Consider the following 25,702-nt stretch of genomic DNA (forward strand, 5'->3'; position numbering starts at 1 on the left):
TGCGCGCCCCCCGCGATCCCGCCCCCGATCCCGCCCCCCTCTCTGACTAAGAAGCCATCGATGGCTGCCCACCCACCTCCCACTTCAGCTCCCACCCACCAACGAATGCGGCCATCGATGTCCGGTGCAGAGAGGGCCACAGAGTGGCTCTCTCTGCACCGGAGGGGTAAAAAATGTTATTGCAGGATGCCTCAATATCGAGGCATCCTGCAATAACCGGAAAACATCTGGAAGTGATCGGGATCGCTTCCAGCTGCTTTCCAAACCGAGGACGTGCAGGGTACGTCCTTGGTCGTTAAGTGACTTTTTTAAGAGGACGTACCCTGCACGTCCTCGGTCATTAAGGGGTTAAATGTGTCCAAGCACTTCACAGCATTCCACAAGTGCTTTGTAAAAATAATGTCCTTTTACAGTTCACAGGAACAAAAGTCTTTTACACAGTGTAACAAACACACACACCAGCTTCTGTAGCTGTATATCTCTCTCTCAAGGCCTAAGTGAGGCTGCTATTTAAACCCTCACAACTTCTAATTAGCCACACCTGTGATTAGCTGCTGGACAGCTTCCCAGCTGTCTGGGATAATCAAATACACACTCTTTCTCCCTGGGGTTTTAACTGAAAGGAGAAATAGCATGTACAATGCTTGGTCTTATATATCTTCCATTTATAACCAGGCCTTGCTTTCTGTCACAATATATATATATATATATATATATATATATTTACACACAGGTGTTTATATGTGTGCGCATACATATTTACACATCAAAACACATAAGAACACATGCATACAAATATATACTTACACACACACACGCGCACACATATTTATATGTATATATATATATATATATATACATATATATATATATATATATATACAGTAAAGTAAAAAATTAAACTTTCATGATTGAGATAGAGCATGCAATTTTAAGTTTGCAATTTACTTCTGTTATCAAATTTGCTTTGTTCTTTTGGTATATTTTATTGAAGAGTAAAACTAGGTAGACTCAAAAGAGTTCAGGAGAATTTGTAGCTTTGTTATACAATGTTGCAAAACACGGATGCCATAGAGTACTAAAGACACGTGTACCTAGTTTTACTTTTCAATAATAGATACCAAGAGAACAAAGCAAATTTGATAACAGAAGTAAATTGGAAATTTGTGCACAATTGCATTCTCTATCTGAATCATGAAAGTTTAGTTTTGACTTTACTGTCCCTTTAACCCTTATAAAACCTTTTTAATTGTATTTAAATGATATATTTTTAATAGAAAGTGTATATATGTGTGTTATACTTTATTTGAATGGTTTTTTATGTGTTTTGTGCAACTTTTATTTTTAACCCTTACACTTTACTTCAGGTCTCAAGTTGCGCTAAATATTTTAGTGCACTTTCAGCTTTCGCTCGAGCGCAAACTATAACTTTTAACTTGTAATATAAGTGCAAATTAGCACGTTAGCGATATCAATTGAAAGCATAGATTGCTCTAGAGCGATATCTTCTGAGCTAACCCTTTTCTGGTAAACGTGCTTTACAATGGACTTGTAATATCAAGTTGCTCGCTAATGTCAGTGTGGTCCAGCAATATCGCATATCGCGTCCTGCTCTATCATTAGCGCACCACTTGTAATCTGGCCAGTATCTATAATATCTGTTAGAGAATTGTTATTTTTTTTTTATGCCGTTGTTATATTTCTCACATGTATTTCTACTATTTCATCACAGCTCCAGTCCAATTTATCTAAAGCATAATATCCGTGCGTAATTCGGAGATAATGGCATGCTACTTGGGTGATCTAGGGTTGGATGATGACAACATGGAAGTCTCAGAGAGCCCAGAACATGTCCTGTATCAGACTGTCCCTTCTCTAACCATGGATGAGAGATACCATATATTCATCAGCTACAGCAGCAGAGATTCAATCTGGGTCATTGGTCTTATCCATAAACTCGAGAAGATGTTGCCAAGTCTTCAGATTTGCTATCATGAGAGAGACTTTATCCCTGGAAGGACTATCATAGATAATATGATTGACTGCATCCAAAAAAGTAAAAAAATCTTGGTAGTGCTGAGTCCGGATTTTGTGCGCAGCAACTGGTGTCTCTTTGAGACCAACCTCTCCATGTTCAAGGACTGTTTGGGGCACAAAGCCATTGTTCCCATTATGTTGAAACCTTGCCCAGTGCCTTTGCATCTCAGCCACTTGACTTACATAGATGCTGAAGATGACCAGTTCTTTGAGAAACTTATCAATGCCATTTTAAATGGAAACGAGACAGAATCTGATGAAGACGTTGTGTTTCACTACCAGTCATCCATTCTCTACAATGGGAAGTCCCTGCTCACATTGGCTGCAGTAAATGAAAATGATCTGAAAGCTAATAATATAATATTTCCTGATGCCTCTGTCCCTGACTCACTCAAAGCAGTTGTAGAAGACTCTGATTTGTACAAGGAAGCCATTCGGATACTCAATGCAACCCCCACTTTTAATAGCATCTTTGATTCTGAAACTGTGAGGATATTATTAGCATTAACACTTGCGGGGGGGGTTTGTCTGATTTTATCTGCATTTATTTCCTCATGGGACACATACCATGCTTGGTTTTTATGCCTTCCACTAAGTTTTTCCCCAATTTGTATTGAAGCTTCCAGATTTGAAAAATGGGATGCGTACAAGTTAAACAAAATAACCAAAGAGATGATCAAAAGCACTGGACGTGCAAACTTACTTTTGATGAAGACTTCCATCCTGGCTGGTTACCCAAGCAAAGGACAGCTGTTATTTGTCTACATCACATGTCTAACAAGATGCATGCGGAATTTCGAGATAACTTTTGGAACCGGAAGTGCATTGGCTACTGCTATGTGGGAAAAAGCCATTGTCAAACATTCTTCTGAATATGCTTGTTGCTTATCCAGAAAATGTTTTCCTTTCAAAGACACTGAGGTTCCCAGTCATCTGAAAGGAGGAGTTTGTTTCTGTCTGTTTGTAATTACTCAGATAAAAAATGGTGATTGGCCATAAGCAATATGCTCGACTTGCTATAAAATTCAAGGAAAAAACATAATTTATGCTTACCTGATAAATTTATTTCTCTTGTAGTGTATCCAGTCCACGGATCATCCATTACTTATGGAATATATTCTCCTTCCCAACAGGAAGTTGCAAGAGTCCACCCACAGCAAAGCTGCTATATAGCTCCTCCCCTAACTGCCATATTCAGTCATTCGACCGAAAACATGCAGAGAAAGGAAAAACCATAGGGTGCAGTGGTGACTGTAGTTCAAATGAAAAAATTACCTGCCTTAAAGTGACAGGGCGGGCCGTGGACTGGATACACTACAAGAGAAATAAATTTATCAGGTAAGCATAAATTATGTTTTCTCTTGTTAAGTGTATCCAGTCCACGGATAATCCATTACTTATGGAATACCAATACCAAAGCTAAAGTACACGGATGATGGGAGGGACAAGGCAGGTACTTAAACGGAAGTTACCACTGCCTGTAAAAAACCCTTTCTCCCAAAAATAGCCTCCGAAGAAGCAAGGTATAAAATTTGTTAAATTTGAAAAAGTATGAAGCGCAGACCAAGACTCCGTCTTGTAAATCTGTTCAACAGAAGCCACATTTAAAAAAGGCCCAAGTGAAAACCACAGCTCTAGTAGAATGAGCTGTAATCCCTTCAGGAGGCTGCTGTCCAGCAGTCTCATAAGCTAAATGAATTATGCTTTTTAACCAAAAAGACAGAGAGGCTGCTGAAGTCTTTTGACCTCTCCTCTGTCCAGAATAGACAACAAACAAGGTGAACGTTTGAGGAAAACTGTAGTAGCTTGTAAGTAAAACTTTAAAGCACAAACCACGTCCAATATTGTGTAATAGACGTTCCTTCTTTGAGGAAGGATTAGGATACAAGCATGGAACAACTATCTCTTGAGTGATGTTCTTGTTAGATACCACCTTAGGAAAAAACCCAGGTTGGTACGCAGGATTACCTTATCCGTACGAAGGACCAGATAAGGAGAATCACATTGTAACACAGATAACTTGGAGACTCTACGAGTCGAGGAAATAGCTACCCAAAAGGAACTTTCCAAGATAAAGATTGATATCTATGGAACAAAAAAAGGTTCAAACGGAACTTCTTGAAGAACCTTAAGAACCAGGTTTAAGCTCCATGGCGGAGCAACAGTTGTAAACACAGGCTTGGATCTAACCAAAGCCTGACCAAATGCCTGAACGTCTAGAATACCTGCCAGACGCTTGTGCAAAAAAATAGACAGAGTAAAAATCTGTCCCTTTTAAAGAATTAGCTGACAACCCTTTTCTCAAAAACATCTTGGAGAAAAGATAATATCCTGGGAATCCAGACTTTACTCCATGAGTAACCCTTGGATTCATAACAATCAGATATTTACACCATATCTATGTTCAATTTTCCTAGAGACAGGCTTTCATGTCTGTATTAAGGTATCAATGACTGACTCAGAGAAGCCATGCTTTGATAACATCAAGCGTTCAGTCTCCAGGCAGTCCATCTCAGATTGATTCTATTTAGATGGTTGAAAGGACCCTGAGGTAGAGGGACCTGTCTCAGAAGCAGAGACCGTGATGGAAAGGATGACATGTCCACCAGATCTGCATACCAGGTCCTGCGTGGCTACGCAGGCGCTGTCAAAAACACCAAAGCCCTCTCCTGCTTGGTCTTGACCTCCGGAGGAAATCCCACTCCCCCGGAAGAAAAGTCTGACGACTTAGAAAATCCACCTCCCAGTTCTCAACACCTGGGATATGGATAGCTGATAGACAAGAGTGAGTCTCTGTCCAATGAATTATTGTAAGACATCTAACATCACTAGGGAACTTCTGTTCCCCTTTGATGGCTGATGTAAGCCACAGTCGTGTATATTGTCTGACTGAGTATGATGTACCTCAGAGTTGCTAACTGAGGCCAAGTCTGAAGTCCAGTTCCAGAATATTTATTAGAAGGAGGGTCTCCTCCTAAGTCCACTATCCCTGAGCCTTCAGGGAGTTCCAGACTGCATCCCAACCTAAAAGGCTGGCATCTATTGTAACAATTGTCCCATCTGACCTGTGGAAGGTCATATGTGTAATCCCCGTTCCTCTGACTGAGCATGCATAGTTGCAGCGGTCTGAAATGTAGACGTGCAAACGGTACTATGTCCCTTGCTGCTACCATTAAGCCGATTTCATTCATGTACTGAGCCACCGAAGGGCGCGGATGGAATGAAAAACACGGCAGAAATTTAGAAACTTTGACAACCTGGACTCCGTCAGGTAAATTTTCATTTCTACAGAATCTATCAGAGTCCCTAGGAGGGAAACCCTTGAGATTGGGGATAGAGAACTCTTTCCTTGTTCACTTTCCACCCATGTGATCTCAGAAATGCCAGTACTATGTCCGTATGAGACTTGGCAATTTGGATGTTTGACGCCTGTATCAGGATGTCGTCTAAATAAGGGGCCACTTCTATGCCCCGCGGCCTAAGGACCGCCAAAGCGACCCTAGAACCTCCATAAAGATTATTGGGGCTGTAGATATCCCAAAGGAAAGAGCTACACACTGGTAATGCCTGTCTAGAAAGGCAAACCTGAAAAACGATGGTGATCTTTATGCATCACAATGTGAGGATAAGCATCCTTCAAATCCATTGTAGTCCTCTATTGACTCTACTGGATCATAGTTAAGATGGTACAAATAGTTTCCATCTTAAATGACGGAATTCTGAGGAATTTGTTTAAGATCTTTAGATCCAAAATAGGTCTGAAGGTTCCCTCTCCTTGGGAACCACAAACAGATTTGAGTAAAAACTCTGTCCCTGTTCCTCTCTTGGAACTGGATGGATCTCGTACACAATGTAAGAATACCTCCTTCTTTATCTGGTTTGCAGATAATTGTGAAAGGCGAAATCTCCCCTTTTTTTGGGGGGGAATCTTTGAAATCCAGAAGATATCTCTGGGATATAAATTCCAATGCCTAGGGATCCTGGGCATCTCTTGCCCACGCCTGGGCGAAGAATGAAAGTCTACCCCTATAGGATCCGTTACCGGATAGGGGTCCGTTCCTTCATGCTGCCTTAGAGGCAGCAGCAGGCTCCTTGGCCTGCTTATCTTTGTTCCAGGTCCGATTGTCTCCAGACCGCCTTGGACTGAGCAAAAATTCCCTCTTGTTTTGCCTGAGATAAACAGCACACTCCGGTGCCATTTAAAAATAACAAACTTTTGATTGAAGAATAAACTAAGTATAAAACACCACAGACTTTCACAACCTCCTATCTATGTTGAGGCTTGCAAGAGAATGACTGAATATGGCAGTTAGGGGAGGAGCTATATAGCAGCTTTGCTGTGGGTGGACTCTTGCAACTTCCTGTTGGGAAGGAGAATATATTCCATAAGTAATGGATGATCCGTGGACTGGATACACTTAACAAGAGAAATTAAACATAATTTTTTTCTTTCATAATTCAGATAGAGCATGCAATTTTAAATAGCATTCCAATTTATTTCTATTGTCTAATTTGTTTTGTTCTCTTTGTATCCTTTGTTGAAAAGTATACCAAGGTAGGCTCAGAAGCTGCTGATTGGTGGCTGAACATATATGCCTCTTGTCATTTCAGCTAACTCCCAGTAGTGCATTACTGCTCCTTCTACAAACAATACCAAAAGATTGAAAAGCAAGTTAGATAATAGAAGTACATTGGAATTTTGTTTAAAATTGTATGACGTACCCTTAAATGATTTATGTACTGTTATATTTTTTCTGTTATATGTTCTATTATTTCCTATTCTATTTTATATTGTATTGCATTGCATTACATTAGCACATTTTCTTTGTTAACAAAATGTAAGAGTCATCATGAACTGCTTTAGCAATATAATCTAGATTAGATATTAAAGGTATTTTTCCTCTTTTTGTTGTATCATTTTGTCCAAGATTATATCAAAACAACTAACAAAAGCTGCCCTGATTGCAGCTTATAGGATCTCTCCTCCTGTCAGCCAACTTTAAAGGGACATAAAACACAACAATTTTCTTTCATGATTCATATAGAACATACAATTTTCAACAACTTTCCAATCTACTCTATGAAATTTTCTTTGTTTTCTTGTTATCCTTTGTTGAAAAGTATGAAGGTGAGTTCACGAGTGTGCATATGTGTCTGCAGCACTGGGCTAGATTACGAGTGGAACTCTATTTATCGCTCCCGCTTGCACGCTGACTCCCCTAGCAGTAAGCTTTTGTTTGCGTTGGGTAACACATGTATTACAAGTTGAAAGTAAAAAGGCTTGTGCGCAAAAAGCCAAATTTAGAATAACGTGCCTACGTATTCCCCCATACAAGTAAATGGAGAAAAAAAATTGGAAAAACCTTAACACCTTACTCGCGTGCAAACTAGGGATGGGCGAATGCTTCTCAACATTTGAAAAATGAAACAAATTTTAACACATTCATTCGTTCGAATCGTATTTTCGAATGTTTACATAACATTCTTACATTCGATTTTCAAATGTTCGGTTTCGAATTTTACGATTACATTAGAAAATATTAGTTTATATATTTGTAATAGTATTTCTAATGCTTTATTTAAATGTAATATTCGAATTATGCAATATTCTAATTCGAAAAATTCGAATTTATATATTTGTTATAGTATTTCTATAATGCTTTATTTAAATGTAATATTCGAATTATGCAATATTCGAATTCGAAAAATTTGAATTTATATGTTTGTAATAGTATTTCTATAATGCTTTCTTTAAATGTAATATATTCGAATTATGCAATATTCGATCGAAATGGAAACTTTCGAATTGATATATTTGTATCTATTATGTATCAATTTACTAGATTCCCTACCACATGAACTATTGAACTTCTGAATAGTATTTGTTAAATAGAATGTTAAATTTGAAATTTAGAATGTGGACATTCAATCTAATTATAAACATTTGAATTCGAAAGTGACATTCTAAAATTGTAGATAGCATTCGATTATAGAATTTTTAAGAATATTCGTTCGTATCAACATTCGGATTTGTAATAACATTCGTTCTAACATTCGAATTCGGAAATTTACACATTCGCCCATCCCTAGTGCAAACCCGATCGCATTTTCTCAAGTGCACTAACCCGACCTGAAAATATTAATATTTTACATTCCAAATGTGATGGTATTTTAGTACAATATATATCTCTACCTATATATATATGATTATAAATATAGGTATAGATATATCCTATAATATAAAAGGCCAAGTGTGTTTGTCCGAAGCTGTCATGCGCAGTAGTGACAGCACGAGGACAAACACACCTGGCCTTTGAGTCCCTAGCTGATCTGCTGCAGAAGTGGGCGTGGCCGACGTGAAGGGGGCGTGAATGGCCGTGAAGGGGGCGTGTCCGGGCGTGAATGACCGTGAAGGGGGCGTGGTCGGGTGAAAGGGTGCGTGGCCGGTCGTGGTCACGCGATAGAGAGGGGGGAGAGAGGGGAGAGGAGGGGAGAGAGGGGAGAGGAGGGGAGAGAGAGAGGGGGGGAGAGAGAGAGAGGGGGGGAGAGAGAGAGAGGGGGGGAGAGAGAGAGAGAGAGAGGGGGGAGAGAGAGAGAGAGAGGGGGAGAGAGAGCGCAAAAGAGAGGGGGGAGAGAGCGCAAAAGAGAGGGGGAGAGAGAGAGAGCACAAAAGAGTGGGAGAGAGAGAGCGCAAAAGAGAGGGGGGAGAGAGAGAGCGCAAAAGAGAGGGGGGGAGAGAGCGCAAAAGGGAGGGGGATAGAGAGAGCGCAAAAGAGGGGGGAGAGAGAGTGCAAAAGAGAGGGGGAGAGAGAGAGAGCGCAAAAGAGGGGGAGAGAGAGAGTGCAAAAGAGAGGGGGGAGAGAGAGCACGCAAAAGAGAGGGGGGAGAGAGAGAGCAAAAGAGGGGGGAGAGAGAGAGCAAAAGAGGGGGGAGAGAGAGCACAAAAGAGAGGGGAGAGAGAGCGCAAAAGAGAGGGGGAAGAGAGTGCAAAAGAGAGGGGAGGAGAGAGAGCACAAAAGAGAGGGGGGAGAGAGAGAGCACAAAAGAGAGGGGGAAGAGCGCAAAAGAGAAGGGGGAGAGAACGCAAAAGAGAGGGGGGAGAGAGCGCAAAATAGAGGGGGGAGAAAGAGCGCAAAAGAGAGGGGGGAGAGAGAGCGTAAAAGAGAGGGGGAGAGAGAGCGCAAAAGAGAGAGGGGAGAGAGAGCACAAAAGAGAGGGCGGAGAGAGAGTGCAAAAGAGTGGGGAGGGAAAGAGCGCTAAAGAGAGGGGAGAGAGAGAGGGAGTGGAAAGAGCGCAAAAGAGAGGGGGGAGAGAGAGAGCACAAAAGAGAGGGGGAGAGAGAGGGAAGAGAGAGAGAGAGAAAAAGAGAGGGGGAGAGAGCGCAAAAGAGAGGGGGGGAGAGAGCGCAAAAGGGAGGGGGAGAGAGAGAGCTCAAAAGAGGGGGGAGAGAGAGAGTGCAAAAGAGTGGGAGAGAGAGAGCACAAAAGAGAGGGGGGAGAGAAAGGGGGGAGAGGGGGGAGAGAGAGAGAAAAGAGAGGGGGGAGAGAGAGCGCAAAAGAGAGAGGGGAGAGAGCACAAAAGGGAGGGGGAGAGAGAGAGCGCAAAAGAGGGGGGAGAGAGTGCAAAAGAGAGGGGGAGAGAGAGAGCGCAAAAGAGGGGGGAGAGAGAGAGTGCAAAAGAGAGGTGGAGAGAGAGCACGCAAAAGAGAGGGGGGAGAGAGAGAGCAAAAGAGGGGGGAGAGAGAGAGCAAAAGAGGGGGGAGAGAGAGCACAAAAGAGAGGGGAGAGAGAGCGCAAAAGAGAGGGGGAAGAGAGTGCAAAAGAGAGGGGTGGAGAGAGAGCACAAAAGAGAGGGGGGAGAGAGAGAGCACAAAAGAGAGGGGGGAAGAGCGCAAAATAGACGGGGGAGAAAGAGCGCAAAAGAGAGGGGGGAGAGAGAGCGCAAAAGAGAGGGGGGAGAGAGAGCGCAAAAGAGAGGGGGGAGAGAGAGTGCAAAAGAGAGGGCGGAGAGAGAGTGCAAAAGAGAGGGGAGGGAGAGAGCGCAAAAGAGAGGGGAGAGAGAGAGGGGGTGGAGAGAGCGCAAAAGAGATGGGGGAGAGAGCGCAAAAGAGAGGGGGAGAGAGAGAGCGCAAAAGAGAGGGGGAGAGAGAGAGCGCAAAAAAAGAGGGGGGAGAGAGCGCAAAAGAGAGGGGGGAGAGAGAGCACAAAAGAGAGGGGAGAGAGAGAGCGCAAAAGAGAGGGGGAGAGAGAGAGCGCAAAAGAGAGGAGGGAGAGAGAGCTCAAAAGAGAGGGGGGAGAGAGAGAGCTCAAAAGAGAGGAGGAGAGAGAGAGCAAAAGAGAGGGGGGAGAGAGAGAGCTCAAAAGAGAGGAGGAGAGAGAGCAAAAGAGAGGGGGGAGAGAGAGAGAGAGCAAAAGAGAGGGGGAGGAAGAGAGCGCAAGGGGTGGGACCGCTGTACTGCAAAAAATGGCCCATGTGAACGGGCTTTAGGACTAGTACAGATATAAAGGAATATCTATCTAAAAATACATAGAGCTTATTCTGCTATGTGCATTAAAATGTGAATATTGCATAAATATGCTTTTTTATGTTTTCATCTACTTGACTGCAAAGGACTCCAATGCTCTTATATAAAGTATATGTTTATATATGTGTACATATGTATTTATGTGTTTATATGTGTATATATGTATGTAAATACATAAATACACATACAATTATATAAATATATATGTGTATATATATATATATAAATAAATACATACATATTTAGACATGTATATGTATGTATCTCCATATTAAAGACCTTTGTATTCCTTATTTTCTAACACCTGAGACTTCATAACTTTGAGCCTTTATAACTTTTTTCGTGCAATATTTTTTTTGAGTGTAACTGTACTTTTATAAGTAATTTTGCTGCTTTTTGTGACACTTTTTATTCGAGAGCAACATCTAACCAGAGCTCTGAGGTCATGCTAACCTGATTCACGTTAAAGGGACAGTCTACTCCAGAATTGTTATTGTTTAAAAAGATAGATAATCCCTTTATTACCCATTCTCCAGTTTTGCATAACCAACACGGTTATATTAATACACTTTTTCGCTCTGTGATTACCTTTTATCTAAGCCTCTGCAGCCTGCCCCCTTATCTCAGCTCGTTTAACAGACTTGCATTTTAGCCAATCAGTACTGAGGCTTAAATAACTCCACGGGAGTGAGCACAATGTTATCTATGTGATGCACAAGAACTAGCAGTGTCTAACTGTCAAAATGCACTGAGATAAGAGGAAGTTCAACTGTTTAGAAATTAGCATTTGAGCCTACCTAGGTTTAGCTTTCTACATAGAATACCAAGAGAACAAAGCAAATTTGATGATAAAAGTAAATTTGAAAGTTGTTTAAAATTACATGCCCTATCGGAATCATGAAAGTTTAGTTTTGACTAGACCCGTGGTTCTCAACAGCCGGGCCCCGACGGCCCTGCTGGTGGGCTGCGACCCGACATACATCCAGACACTCGCTCTGACAGGCACACCTTTACACATATATGAAATTTCGGACAGGTCCCTCAGAGTACAAGTGCACATGTCTGTTTGTGCACTGTGAGCGGGTAGCAGCGGGCGACGTGCAGAGCGTGAAAGATCGGCTCACAGGGTAGTAGCCCACTGGCGCCAATGCATATAATTAGGGTGGCCACTGACACCAATGCATAGAATTAGGACAGCCACTGACATCAATGTGTATATATATATATATATATATATATATATATATATATATATATATGGATCCCAATTAATTATTATATAATTAACCCACTGTACAATATATGAATTATAGTGGGTTAATTATATGATAATTCATTGGTGTCAGTGGGATCCATATATATATTTCCAGTGGGTTAATTATATGATAATTCATTCTGACACCAATTAATTATTATATATATGGATCCCACTGACACCAACTCATTTTTTTATAATTAACCCGCTGTACACAAATTTATTATATGTATATATATTGGTGTTAGTGGGTTCATTTCATATACACACACTCTGCACTTTACAAACCACTCCCAATGATTATCAGGGCCTTGAGGTCACTTAAGTTGAGAACCCCTGGACTAGACTGTCCCTTTAAATTCAATTGATCTTGAGCAAATGCGTTTACTTTCAACTTGTAAAACGCGCGCTACTTCCAACGCGTAATATACCCAATATTGCTTGCGTATAACTTTTAGCGCACCACTTGTAATCTGGCCCTATATGGTAGTTTTGCAAGAATGTTGTACAGTAGCAAGAACACTAAATAGCAGCACTATGTCCTGTCAGGTAGTGCTCCAGACATGTGCACGCTAGCTATCTAGATATCTCTTCAATAAAGTATAAAATGAGAAACAAATTTTATAATAGAAGTACAATGGAAAACTTTTTTAAAAAAAAATTGTATGCTCTGCATGAATCATGAAAGAGAAATTTTGAGTTTCATGTCCCTTTGAGTTCAAATGTTCTCCAGCCATACAAGAAGTTAGTAAACGGATCATACTCAATTGGATCAAGGTAATCAGTGGAGTCCCCCAGGGATCAGTACTGGGCCCTGTTCTTTTTAATGTCTTTATTAATGACTTGGAGCAAGGATTAAATAGCAGTATCTCTATTTTTTCAGATGATACAAAGTTGTGAAAGGTCAGTAGGTCAGGGTACTTGATTTACAAGGGGATCTACAAAAATTATAAAAATGGGCAAATGGAGAAACTGGAAAAAGCAAGGTTTTATATTTTGAAAGTAAAAATAAGCAGGCAATATATTATTTAAATGGAATTAGACTTTGGGAGTAGTAATAGATAACAAGCTAAAGATGGGCCCACAATGCAGGGCAGTGGCTTCTAAAGCTAATAAGATACTAGCATGTATTAAAAGTGGCATTGATGCAATAGAGGAAAGCATAATTCTGTCACTATATAAAATCCCTGGTAAGACCTCACCTTGAGTATGGAGTGCAGTTCTGGGGACCAATCTCAAAAAAGACATTGCAGACTTAGAAAAAGTTCAGAGAAGGGCCACAAAGCTAATAAGAGGAATGAAGAATTTTTCTCTGGGTCTGTTTTCTCTAAACAAAAAGGCACTTGAGAGGAGACATGATTACTTTGTATAAATATTTTCAAGGCCCATATTCAGAGATGGCAGACACATTGTTTATTCCAACAAAAGTGTTTGTGACAAAAGTTCACAATTTAAGGCTGGAGGAAAAGAGATATAGGGGCCGATTTATTAATTGTTGGGCGTAGATGATCCGCTGTAGCGGATCATGTACACCCAACATCGCTAAATGCAGACAGCATATGCTGTTAGCATTTAACATTGCACAAGTATTTATAGAAAAATGCTTGTGCAATGCCGCCCACTGCAGATTCGCGGCCAATCGGCCAATAGGAGGTGTCAATCATCCCGATCGTATCCAATCGGGATGATTGCAGTCCACCACCTCAGAGGTGGCAGATAAGTCAAGGAGCAGCGGTCTTAAGACCGCTGCTTCTTAACTTATATTTCCGGCGAGCATGAAGGCTCGTGCGGAATAAGCAGCATTGACTGCTTCATAAATCAACCCCTTAATCTCCAGCAACGTAAATGTTTTTTCACTGTAAGAGCAATCAAATAGAGGAACTCATTACCTAAGGAGGTAGTAAATGCCAATACCTTAGATACATTTAAAATATTGTTTACATACATTTTTGGCTATAAACAGAATTCAGAGATATGATTGCTTGTGTTAAATGGGTCACCTTTTTAATTTGATTAATTTAAGCTCAACTGAAGTTTTTATTGTAAGTATATTAAGATTTGTATTTGTAGAGGATGAACTCAATGGACTTCAGTCTTTTTTCAACCTCATCTACTATGTTACTATGAGGCCTATTTAACAAAGGTCTGTCGGACCTGATCCGACAGTGCGGATCAGGTCTGACAGACCTCGCTGAAAATGCGGAGATCAATACACTGCGGAGATCAATACACTCTCCATATTCAGCATTGCACCAGCAGCTCTTGTGAGCTGCTGGTGCAACGCCGCCCCCTGCAGCTTTGCGGCCAGGCCGCCAGCAGGGGGGTGTCAATCAACCCGATCGTACTCGATCGGGTTGAATTGCGGCGATGTCTGTCCGTCGACTCCGCCTCCTCAGAGCAGGCGGACAGGTTATGGAGCCGCGGTCTTCATAACTGGTGTTTCCAGAAAACTCGGGCCCTCAAGCTCCAGCCGGGGCTTGATAAATGGGCCCCTATGTTGTGTCCCAGACCACCCCCTAATATTACAGTATATGGAAAATTCTAAATAATATTTAGTATATACACCTTGCTCTAAATATTTTGGTTTATCATTTTCTGCAAATAAAGAAAATGTGCCTCATGGTATAGTAGACAAGTTTCAACAAACAGCAAAGTTTCTGGTTGTGTTGGTTATGTATTTCAATAAATATGACATCGTCTTTAATTGAGGAGCCTACTACCAAAGATTATGAACGAGCTGCAGAGTGTCACAGGCAGATAGCTGGATGTACACACTGGTGCTTACTGCTTGTGAATATTCTTTTTTCCTAACCTTATACATTATTATCCTTTCATATCTTTGCGGTGTTTGATTCTGTTTGGAGATTGCTGTCAATGGTGAATATTGTAGCGGACAATTTTTTTCTACAACCTAGAAATTTCACAATTTTTCAAAGATTGAAATGAGAATAAAAGTTTACACCTAACATCCTAACATGTACCCCGAGTCTAAACACCACTAATCTGCCGCTCCCTACACTGTCGCCACCTACATTATACTTATTAACCCCTAATCTGCCGCCCCACCACCGCCGCCACCTACATAAAGTTATTAACCCCTAAACCGCCACTCCCAGAGCCCACCTCCACTCTAATAAAGTTATTAACCTGCTAACTTTATATTAAATATTAACTCATCCCTATCTTATAATAAATTTAAACTTACCTTTAGAATAAAATTAAACTATATTAAACTATTAATTAACTATTATAATAAAATTACATTAAACTATATTAAATTAATAATTAATCTAACCTAACTATTATACTAAAATTACATTAAACTATATTAAATTAATAATTAATATAACCTAACTATTATACTAAAATTACATTAAACTATATTAAATTAATAATTAATATAACCTAACTATTATACTAAAATTACATTAAACTATATTAAATTAATAATTAATCTAACCTAACTTTTATACTAAAATTGCATAAAACTACAAATTAAAATAACTATATTATATATTTAAACACCTAACCCTACTCAAATAATTTAAATCTACACTAAAAAATTACAAAGTTACAAAAAACAAATTAATAACAAACACTAAGTTACACAAAAAAATAAACACTAAGTTACAAAAAATAAAAAAAGAAATTATCAAAGCTTTAAACTAATTACACCTAATCTAAGGGCCCTATAAAAAAGCCCCCCAAAATAAAAAAAAACCCTAACCTACAATAAACTACAAATAGCCCTTAAAAGGGCCTTTTGCCGGGCATTGCCCCAAAGAAATCAGCTCTTTTACCTGTAAAAAAAAAATACAAAGACCCCCCAACAGTAAAACCCACACAATCAACCCCCAAATAAAAAGCTAACTAAAAAAACCTAAGCTCCCCATTGCCCTGAAAAGGGCATTTGGATGGGCATTGCCCTTAAAAGTGCATTTAGCTCTATTACAGCCCAAGTCCTAATTTAAAACTAAAACCCACCCAATAAACCCTTAAAAAATCCTAACACTAACCCCAGAAGATTCACTTACAGTTTTGAAGATCCGACATACATCCAAGAAGCCGGGAGAAGTCCTCAACGAAGCGGCCAAAGTCTTCATCCAAGCCCGCAGAAGTCTTGACCCAGGCGGCATCTTCTATCTTCATCCATCTGGCACGGAGGGGCTCCATCTTCAAGACATCCGACGTGGAGCATCCTCTTCTTTCCGATGATTACCGACGAATGAAGGTTACTTTAAATGATGTCATCCAAGATGGCGTCCCTTAGATTCCGTTTGGCTGATAGAATTCTATCAGCCAATCGGAATTAAGGTTGAAAAAATTCTATTGGCTGTTGCAATCAGCCAATAGGATTTAGTTTTCATCCTATTGGCTGATCCAATCAGCCAATAGGATTGAGCTCGCATTCTATTGGCTATTCCAATCAGCAAATAGAATGCAAGCTCAATACCTATTGGCTGATTGCAACAGCCAATAGGATTTTTTTCTACCTTAATTCCTATTGGCTGATAGAATTCTATCAGCCAATCGGAATCTAAGAGACGCCATCTTGGATGACGTTGTTTAAAGGAACCTTCATTCGTCGGTAGTCGTCGGAAAGAAGAGGATGCTCCACGTCGGATGTCTTGAAGATGGAGCCGCTCTGCGCCGGATGGATGAAGATAGAAGATGCCGTCTGGGTCAAGACTTCTGCGGGCTTGGATGAAGACTTCGGCCACTTCGTTGAGGACTTCTCCCGGCTTCTTGGAGGATGGATGTCGGATCTTCAAAACTGTAAGTAAATCTTCTGGGGTTAGTGTTAGGATTTTTTAAGGGTTTATTGGGTGGGTTTTAGTTTTAGATTAGGACTTGGGCTGAAATAGAGCTAAATGCCCTTTTAAGGGCAATGCCCATACAAATGCCCTTTTCAGGGCAATGGGGAGCTTAGGTTTTTTTAAATTAGGTTTATATTTGGGGCGTTGGTTGTGTGGGTAGTGGGTTTTACTGTTGGGGGGGTTGATTGTATTTTTTATTTACAGGTAAAAGAGCTGATTACTTTGGGGCAATGCCCCACAAAAGGCCCTTTTAAGGGCTATTGGTAGTTTATTGTAGGTTAGGGGTTTTTTTATTTTTGGGGGGGCTTTTTTTATAGGGCCCTTAGATTAGGTGTAATTAGTTTAAAGCTTTGATAATTTCTGAGTTAGTTTTAACTTTAACTTTGTAATTTTTTTAGTGTAGATTTAAATTATTTGAGTAGGGTTAGGTGTTTAAATATATAATATAGTTAATTTAATTTGTAGTTTAATGTAGTTTTAGTATAAAAGTTAGGGTAGATTAATTATTAATTTAATATAGTTTAATGTAGTTTTAGTATAATAGTTAGGTTAGATTAATTGTTAATTTAATATAGTTTAATGTAATTTTAGTATAATAATTAGGTTAGATTAATTGTTAATTTAATATAGTTTAATGTAGTTTTAGTATAACAGTTAGGGTAGATTAATGAATAGTTTAATAAAGTTTAATGTCATTTTAAAGGTAAGTTTAAATTTATAATAAGATAGGGATGAGTTACAATTTAATGTAAAGTTAGCTGGTTGTTAGGTTTAGGGGTTAATAGTTTAATTTAGTTTATGGCGATGTGGGGGGCTGGTGGTTTAGGGGTAAATAACTTTATTTAGTTGCGGTGGGCTCCGGGAGAGGAGGAATAGGGGTTAATAACTTTATTAGAGTGGCGGCGGTGTAGGGGGCAGCAAATTAGGGGTTAATAACATAATGTAGGTGGCGGTGGGCTCTGGGAGCAGAGGAATAGGGGTTAATAACTTTATTAGAGTGGCGGCGGGGTCCGGGAGCGGCAGTTTAGCGGTTAATAACTTTATTAGAGTGGCGGCGGGGTCGGGGAGCGGCGGGATAGGGGTTAATCAGTTTAGTATAGTGGCAGTGTTTAGTGACAGTATACAAATAAAGCTGGGAAAAAGCCGAATAGCAGCGAGATCGATGACTGTTAGTTAACAACAGTCCACTGCTCATCGCCCCGTACTTGGTGCGCGGCTTTTTGACAGCTTTTTTGTTAAATATGAAGAACGTATTCAGGTCCGCGGCCACGATGTTAGGCGAGCGTATTGGTGCCGGCGAATGCAGCACAGTTGACGCTTTGATAAATAGGCCCCTAAGGCTGCAGCTAAGAGGAAAGGACTTCAGGGGAGCATTATATGTTGAACCTCTTGTTGCAAGGTAGGGTTAATCTTAGTTTTCCTGCCTCAGGAGGGGTATTTTGTAGCGCACTCTGCCTCCCTCAGTCACGCTAGACTCTGCTTCTGATGTGCACACGAAAGTAGTCTAGAGGGGTTAAGACTCTCAAGTCAGAGCTCAGGTAGGGGGGTCCATTGAGCAACCATAGTTGTGGTGATCGGTAGAGGAGTAGTTTGAAATGGTGGTTCTGTTAGTCATACCACTGGACTATATATAGGGAGCACAATATCTTTAGGCTCTATTTTATTTTGTTTTCCATTTTCACACACTTGTAGTGTCTCACTTTAGTTACAATATACATGTATTTGTGCAACAGGAGATAATATCCAAAGTTCTTCTTGCTACTACAGCACTCATTACTGGGGCCATATTTTATACTTATAATGGAGCAAACCAACACGGTGATGGCCATTGCTATAACTGGTGTTACTGAGGGAGTTCCCTCTGAAATTTTGCTTTCTGTAAATAAGTGTTTGCTATGTAAATTGGTCACAGTGTGTCTAACAGTGTTCTGAAAGAGCAGCCAATTTATCAGATTAGCCAATCACATCACTTCCGGTGATGTGAAATCAGCTGTCTGACCACAAATTCACTCACTGCACATGCGCTCCATCACGTCTGTCAGATCAGCCAATTCTGACCACAAATTCACTAACTGCGCATGCACTCCACTGCAGGTAGCAAACTCGACAACAGAACTGCTTGTTAACCAGACATATATACACTGCACTGTAATTCCCCCATCTTCACTAAAAAAATTTGCCTCTACGTGGGGTGTTCAAGGGGCCTCCCCCGCTGATCCTCTGGCCAAGTGAACCTAGGGAAATTAGGTTTACATGGGGGGCTTCGCCCTACTTGAACCCCCCAGACAGTGGTAAAAAACATAGTGAAGATGGGGGAATTAATGTGCAAACTGCAGTGTGTATATATACATATATATATATATATATATATATATATATATATATATATATATGTATGTGTGATTAACCACCAGTGACGTTCGACAAAGGAGCGCATGCGCAGTAAGTGAATATGTAGTCAGACAACTAATTTCTCATCACCGGACGTGACATAATTGACTAATCTGATGATTTGGCTGATCTGTTAGAACAACAGTACAACTGTGCAATACCTGTCTATAATCTGTTCTACAGAGTAACTCTCTTGTACCTAATGCTGCGGTAATAATCTTACCAATCATAGTGTCTCAAGAGGGCATATCTGATTTTGCTTCAGGGTTTAAAAATCCTTTACAATCTGCAGTAACTGAGACTATGGGGCCAATTTATCATGGTTTGTCCGAGATGATCCGCTCAGCGTATCATGTCCGACAGACATTGATGAATGACGACAGCATACGCTGTCGGCATTTATCATTGCACAAGCAGCTCTGGTCAACTGCTTGTGCAATGCCACCCCCTGCAGATGCGCGGGCAATCGGTCGCTATCAGGGGGTGTCAATCAGCCCGATTGTATAGGATCGGATGGATTGATGTTCGCAGTATCAGAGCAGACGGACCAGTTAAAGAGCAGCAGTCTTAAGACCGCTGCTTTATAACTGCTGTTTCCGGCGAGCCTAAAGGCTCGCACAGAAACAGGGGCATCAGGGGCCATTTGGCCCTTGATATTTCAGCCCCTATGGCTGCATTGCCACATGCAAGTAAGCACAAATGTAAAGAGAAACAACTGACTCCTAATCCAGAGGTTTTCCTTTAGCACAACCTGTAAAGGATTTTTTTTATCCTCTACAGAGGGAGAGATTTCCTTGGGTGACTGACTCAGAGAAGGAGTCTGAGTACATTACTTTTCAGTTCAAGATGGAAGCCCTTCACTCCTTACTGAAGGAGATTTTACAGATCCTTGGAGTACAGGGGGTTAAACCGGCAGATGACAAGACAGTACTGAAAATTGGATTTAATTTTCAAGCCTAAATCTAAGGATCCTGATACTTTCCCTGTTCCTACTCTAGTGTCTCAGATTACCTTTCCCAGTTCCTGAGGCTAGTTTAGAATTATGGGGTATCATCCCAAAAGTAGATGGTGCCATATCTACTTTAACCAGAAGGACCACTATATTATTAGAGCAGTGTTTTTCAACCAGTGTGCCGTGGCACACTAGTGTGCCATGAGAGATCCTCAGGTGTGCCGCGGCAGACTGACAACAGTGTGACATATTTTTTAAATTTTGCTTGTTTTTTACTCCCAGTGCAGGGGTGTCCCTCTTTCAAATTTTGAAATATTGGGAGGTATGTGACAGGCTCATCAGGCAGACAGGCAGGCATTATTTATAACCATGACATATTTACATTCATTCACAGACAGACAATCATTATGATTGTTTGTGAATGAATGTCAATATGTCACATATAGTCTGTAGGAGGCATGACATCACAGTACAATATATACAGTATGTGTGTGTGTATATATATATATACACATACACACAGTATACATACACACATACATATACTGTATATATATGCTGTATTAGACTACAATGTGTGATTTCATAAAATTTTGGGATGGTGGTGTGCCACAGGATTTTTTAAATGTAAAAAAGTGTGCCACAGCAAAAAAAAGGTTGAAAATAACTGTATTAGAGGATAGCACTTCATTTACACGACCACTAAATACAGTAGAAATGTATCATTAACAAGTGCATAATAAAAAGACAAAGCAATAACAGAAAATATGAATTTAAATAAGCAGTAGATTCTTTATCTGAGATTTTTTTTCTTCCCATTTGCGGGCCACCTGTATCATGTGACAGCCATCAGCCAATTACAGACTAGCCTGTGAACTTGTGCACAAGCTCCATATGAGCTGGTGCCTCAGAAAGTCTGTATATAAAAATAATTAACAAAATTTGCTTATAGAAGTAAAATGGATAGTCTCTTAAAACTGCATGCTCTTTCTGAATTATAAAAATGTAATTTTGAATTTAGTGTCCCCTTAAAGATCCTATGGACATAAAACTGGAGGGAATCCTGCAAGGAGGACTAATGTTCCAACCTGCATTGAGTATTACAGCGGTAGTTGGAGCAGCTCCTTTCTGGTGTGATTGCCTGAATTAATTTGTTTTGAAAGAATCTTCTCTAGAGGATATTCAGGAATGCATCCAGGCTTTAAAGAAAGCAAATGTTTTTATTTGTGATGTGGTATTATAGATTATATGCATCAATGCTAATAATATGGCTTTAGCAGTTCTGTGCCGCAGGACACTTTGGTTGAAATTATGGTCAACAGATATGGTTTCAAAATCAACATTTCTATCAATGCCCTTTAAGAGAAAGTCTTTGTTATGCCTAATGATAATTAGAACAGGCCTAAGGGAAAGGCAAATAGCCACTTTTGCTGTTTTTGCAACAACAGACAACAGAAAACCTATTCCTACCAAAAGTTGGATTCATCAAAATCTATCTGGAGGCCAAATTCTACCTGGAATAAGTCCATACAGCTAAGGAAGCCGTCTTCAGACAATGAATCGTCATTAAGGTGCGGCCCCCGATCCAGACTCTTCTTCAGTAGAGGGCAGATTAAGCCTTTTTCAGGAAGCCTGGGCTCAATCTGTTCAGGATCCTTGGGTCATGGACATATCCCAAGGGATAGTGAATAGGTTTCAGGTCTTATCCTCCAAGAGGAAGGTTTATTCTGTCTCACATTTTCAAATATCCAAAAAAGAGAGTAGCCTTCTATAAGAGATCTGGAAAAAAGAGGGTAATTGTCCCAGTACCCAAGTTAGATCAATTTCTTCATAGTGCCAAAGAACGAGGGAACATTCAGACCCATTCTGGAGCGAAACATTCTAAACAAATTCTTGAAGGTTCCTTCTTTCAAAATGGAAACAATAAGATCCATTCTACCTATGGTCATTCAGGGTCAATTCATGACTATGGTAAACGCTTATCTACACATTAACAGAATTTGTGGAGAGTAAAAAACCCTCCACAAACAAGTATACACAGATAGCACTCCAGAGTCCTAAGAGGCGGGTTAATCCCAATACAAGAATAACGTGTCACAGAGAACAAATGTCAAATGTAAATAAATTACAAAAATGGGTTAGATAGTAGTGAAAATGGATAAAATATAACTTTTAATAATTAATTAAAATTACTTCCACACATAAACAACATACAGATTAAAACTACGAATAGGGGGCAGTACAGCGTGTCAAAAATTAATAGATGCTATCAATATAGCACCCTTTGACAAAGCCGACAAGCGGCGAAACATGTTAGGGCAATGGTGAGGAGTCCAGTGAACTCCTGTGTTTTAGGATGCGTGTAGAGGGGTACGATCAGCGTGTCCCTGTAGATGTTATTACTAGCAGCAGTAACGATAGTCTAATAGCGATTTACCCGCTCCGGTAATTGTGAACAGCAGGGCGATTAGGGTAACAGTCAATGGTATAACGCTGTGTGGAGACCCGGTCTGGCTGTCGCTATTCAAACTCTATTCACATGAGATTACGATGTTCAGTATGACAACCATTCCGGCGCCTTCACCTGTTAAACCTCTCTAGCCCTCACGCATATTTGATTTACCAAAGTGGGTCTTTATTTTCTAACTCACTGTGCAAAACTATACTTTATTTCATAAACAGCAAGGCATTTAAGAGGTATTAAGAGGTATTTGCCACAATCAGTATTGTGATCATTTAATACTGTAGCTGCCACTCCAGTTATAAGCACCAACACTATATATAGAACACTGTTCGTAGCTAATCGTAGCTATTTTATAAATGATTGGCTATTTGATTATGGGCTTCATTTAGTGCTGTTACTACTTGGATGTACAATCATTTTTTAATAATCAGCTCAGACTTACTACAACTAGCTATTTTTGTGTCAAACAAAGAAATCATCATAATAAATTACCTAGCTCATGCTTAAGTGGATACAACTGTTATGTACCGAGTTTAACCTTGTGTGTGCCATCACTATTTAAATACCTTTTGACCAATCTTATATTCTAAGTAATCAAGGGTATTCTTGAAAGTGGGGGTCTGCTAAGATACAAACATATTAGCTTAACTTATTAATGTACTGTTTGTTGCTAGAATCCAATGAATGAATGTTCCACTGGGGACAACTTAATTGCAACATTAGTCACCGTGTTCTATTATAAGCTAGAGACTAAGTTCCGGTCAATTTAGGATTACACTTATGGTGAACAGGACTATACTAGCATGTATATTAACCCACTATATACCTTAATTTAACACAATGAGGATATAATAATATCTTACGCTATTTATATTTTCCTTGTTCCATCACGAGTACATTCCTATACTAATTTGTTAGTAATTCTAACTGACACGTAGCATATCTTTGTGGGCTTGCATAACATATTGTGGGCTTGCATTTTACTGTTAAGTAGTTTTTTTGTGTATTAGTCCAATCTCTGTTTGTACCATACCAGAGTTTGATCATATGGTCACTTCTACTTTAGCAATCCACCTGCCTGCTCCTCTGATATTAATACATTACCCCATGAGTAGGAGTTACTATCCATACTCATTTAACCTATTTGTCATGTATCTGATCCGCTCATTGCCGTGTCGCCGCGGCTCACGGATATCCTCTGTCTCACGTCACGTTGCCTAGCAACGTGACGCGGTATCTGACACACCTCCTGACGTCAGAGTCTCCCTGCCTTCAAATCTCGGCGGGAGATCTTACTTGGGGCCCGTTTGTCTCTCTCTTCATGCCGGACCGGACCTGAGTGAGTAATATGCAGAAGTCTCTTCCTTCCTTGCCAGACTTTCCTTTGCCTGAATACCTCTCTGTTTGTTTGCTAACCTGCTTAAAGGGACATTTGCTTAATCCAAACCTGCTAAAGGAATACCTCTCAGTTTGTTTGCTAACCTGCTTAAAGGGACATTTGCTTTATCCAAACCTGCTAAAAGGAATTCCTTGTTTGTTTGCTAACCTGCTTTAAGGGTCATTTGCTTTATCACACCTGCTAAAAGGAAAACTTTACTTTGTTTGTTTATTAATCTTCTTAAAGGGACATTTGCTTTAATCAATCCTGAGTGGGTCACGTCCTGGATATTTCTCAGTGTGCTAGCGTGTGTTTTACTTTTCACGCTAGCAGTTGGGTTGAATCCTGGGCTGATCCTTTACGGCTGACACTATTACTTTAGGTGATATTTAGTTGAGCACACTAGCTATTATCGCTAGCGACTCCCTTTCTTTCAATATCTATCTATCATACACTGCTGTGATATTGTTGATGCTATATTGATAGCATCTATTAATTTTTGACACGCTGTACTGCCCCCTATTCGTAGTTTTAATCTGTATGTTGTTTATGTGTGGTAGTAATTTTAATTAATTATTAAAAGTTAGATTTTATCCATTCTCACTATCTAACCCATTTTTGTCATTTATTTACATTTGACATTTGTTCTCTGTCATACGTTATTCTTGTATTGGGATTAACCCACCTCTTAGGACTCTGGAGTGCTATCTGTTTGTGGAGGTATTTTTTATTCTCCACAAATTCTGTTAATACTAGTTTCTATTATACACAGCACCTACCTAGGAACTCAAAGTGACATCACTTGAGTATCCATTTACTAGGCAGTAGTTCTCATCAATTTATAGTGTAGTGCCATTGGACCTTTCTTCTTTTTTGCCGCTTATCTACACATTCCTATTCATCTGGATCATCACCAGTTCCTTTGTTTTGTTTTTCTGAACAATCACTATAAATTCATAGGGGCCGATTTAACAATTCCTGGCGGACATGATGCGCTGTCAGCATTTAGCATTGCACAAGCAGTTCTAGTAAACTGCTTGTGCAATGCCACCCCCTGCAGATTCACGGCCAATCTAGCAATCTAGATTGGCCGCTAGCAGGGGGTGTCAATCAGCCCAATCGTACATGATCAGAGGCGGTGTATGAGTTAAGGAGCAGCGGTCTTAAGATCACTGCTTCTTAACTCCTGTTTTCGGCGAGCCAGAAGGCTCGCGTGGAAACAGAGAGATATGGCCCCATTCAGGCCATCATAAATCGGTCCCATAGCTTTAACGTTTGGTCTGGCTATGGCCCCTCAGATATTTACCAAAGCACTGGGAAAACTTCTGTCTGTTTTTCGAGCCCAGAGGGTGCCGGTACAGGCTCATTCTTTTCAACATGTAACCTCTCACATGGAGAAACTACTCTGGTTTCTTCTGAGACATGACTGGAAAGTTAATGTGCCCAAAAGTTCCTTGATTCCCAGCACAAGGGTTTGCTTCTAAGGAGCAACCATAGATTCTGTGGTTCTGAAACTGTGCTTGACTGAACAACTCAGGGTCAAACTTTAATTAACCTGTTAGAAACTGAAGTCCACTGCTATCCCTTCAGTAGCCCAGTGTATGGAGGCAGTGAGTCTGAAGCCATACATTTTGCAAGGTTTCAACTGTGACCACTTCAACTTTGCATGCTCAAGCAATGGGACAGGGATCATTCATATCTGTCTCAATTGATCCATTTGGATCAGACCACAAGAGATTATCTTCCATGATGGGTAGCTCCAGAACCACTGGTAAAGGGAATTAGTTTCTTTCACCACTCTTGGCAAATAATTACCACATATGTCATCTAGCCAGATTTGGAGCAGTCTGGGGTCAAAAGACAGCACAGCGTATCTGGTTACCT

At 40.2% G+C, this 25,702-nt stretch overlaps 1 protein-coding gene across 1 annotated transcript in view; it reads left to right on the forward strand.

The window, feature by feature from the left end:
* Positions 1–25,702, forward strand: part of LOC128639908 (uncharacterized) — a 205,391-nt gene that overhangs the window by 21,191 nt on the left and 158,498 nt on the right. The window contains exon 2 of the mRNA XM_053692163.1: positions 1,733–6,940. Coding sequence (XP_053548138.1) covers positions 1,783–3,036 — 1,254 coding nt within the window. The 5' untranslated portion in view covers positions 1,733–1,782 and the 3' untranslated portion in view covers positions 3,037–6,940. Of the gene's footprint in view, positions 1–1,732 lie in introns of the transcript that reaches the window.

The sequence above is a fragment of the Bombina bombina genome, chromosome 9, assembly GCF_027579735.1.
Source record: "Bombina bombina isolate aBomBom1 chromosome 9, aBomBom1.pri, whole genome shotgun sequence".
Lineage (NCBI taxonomy): Eukaryota > Metazoa > Chordata > Amphibia > Anura > Bombinatoridae > Bombina > Bombina bombina.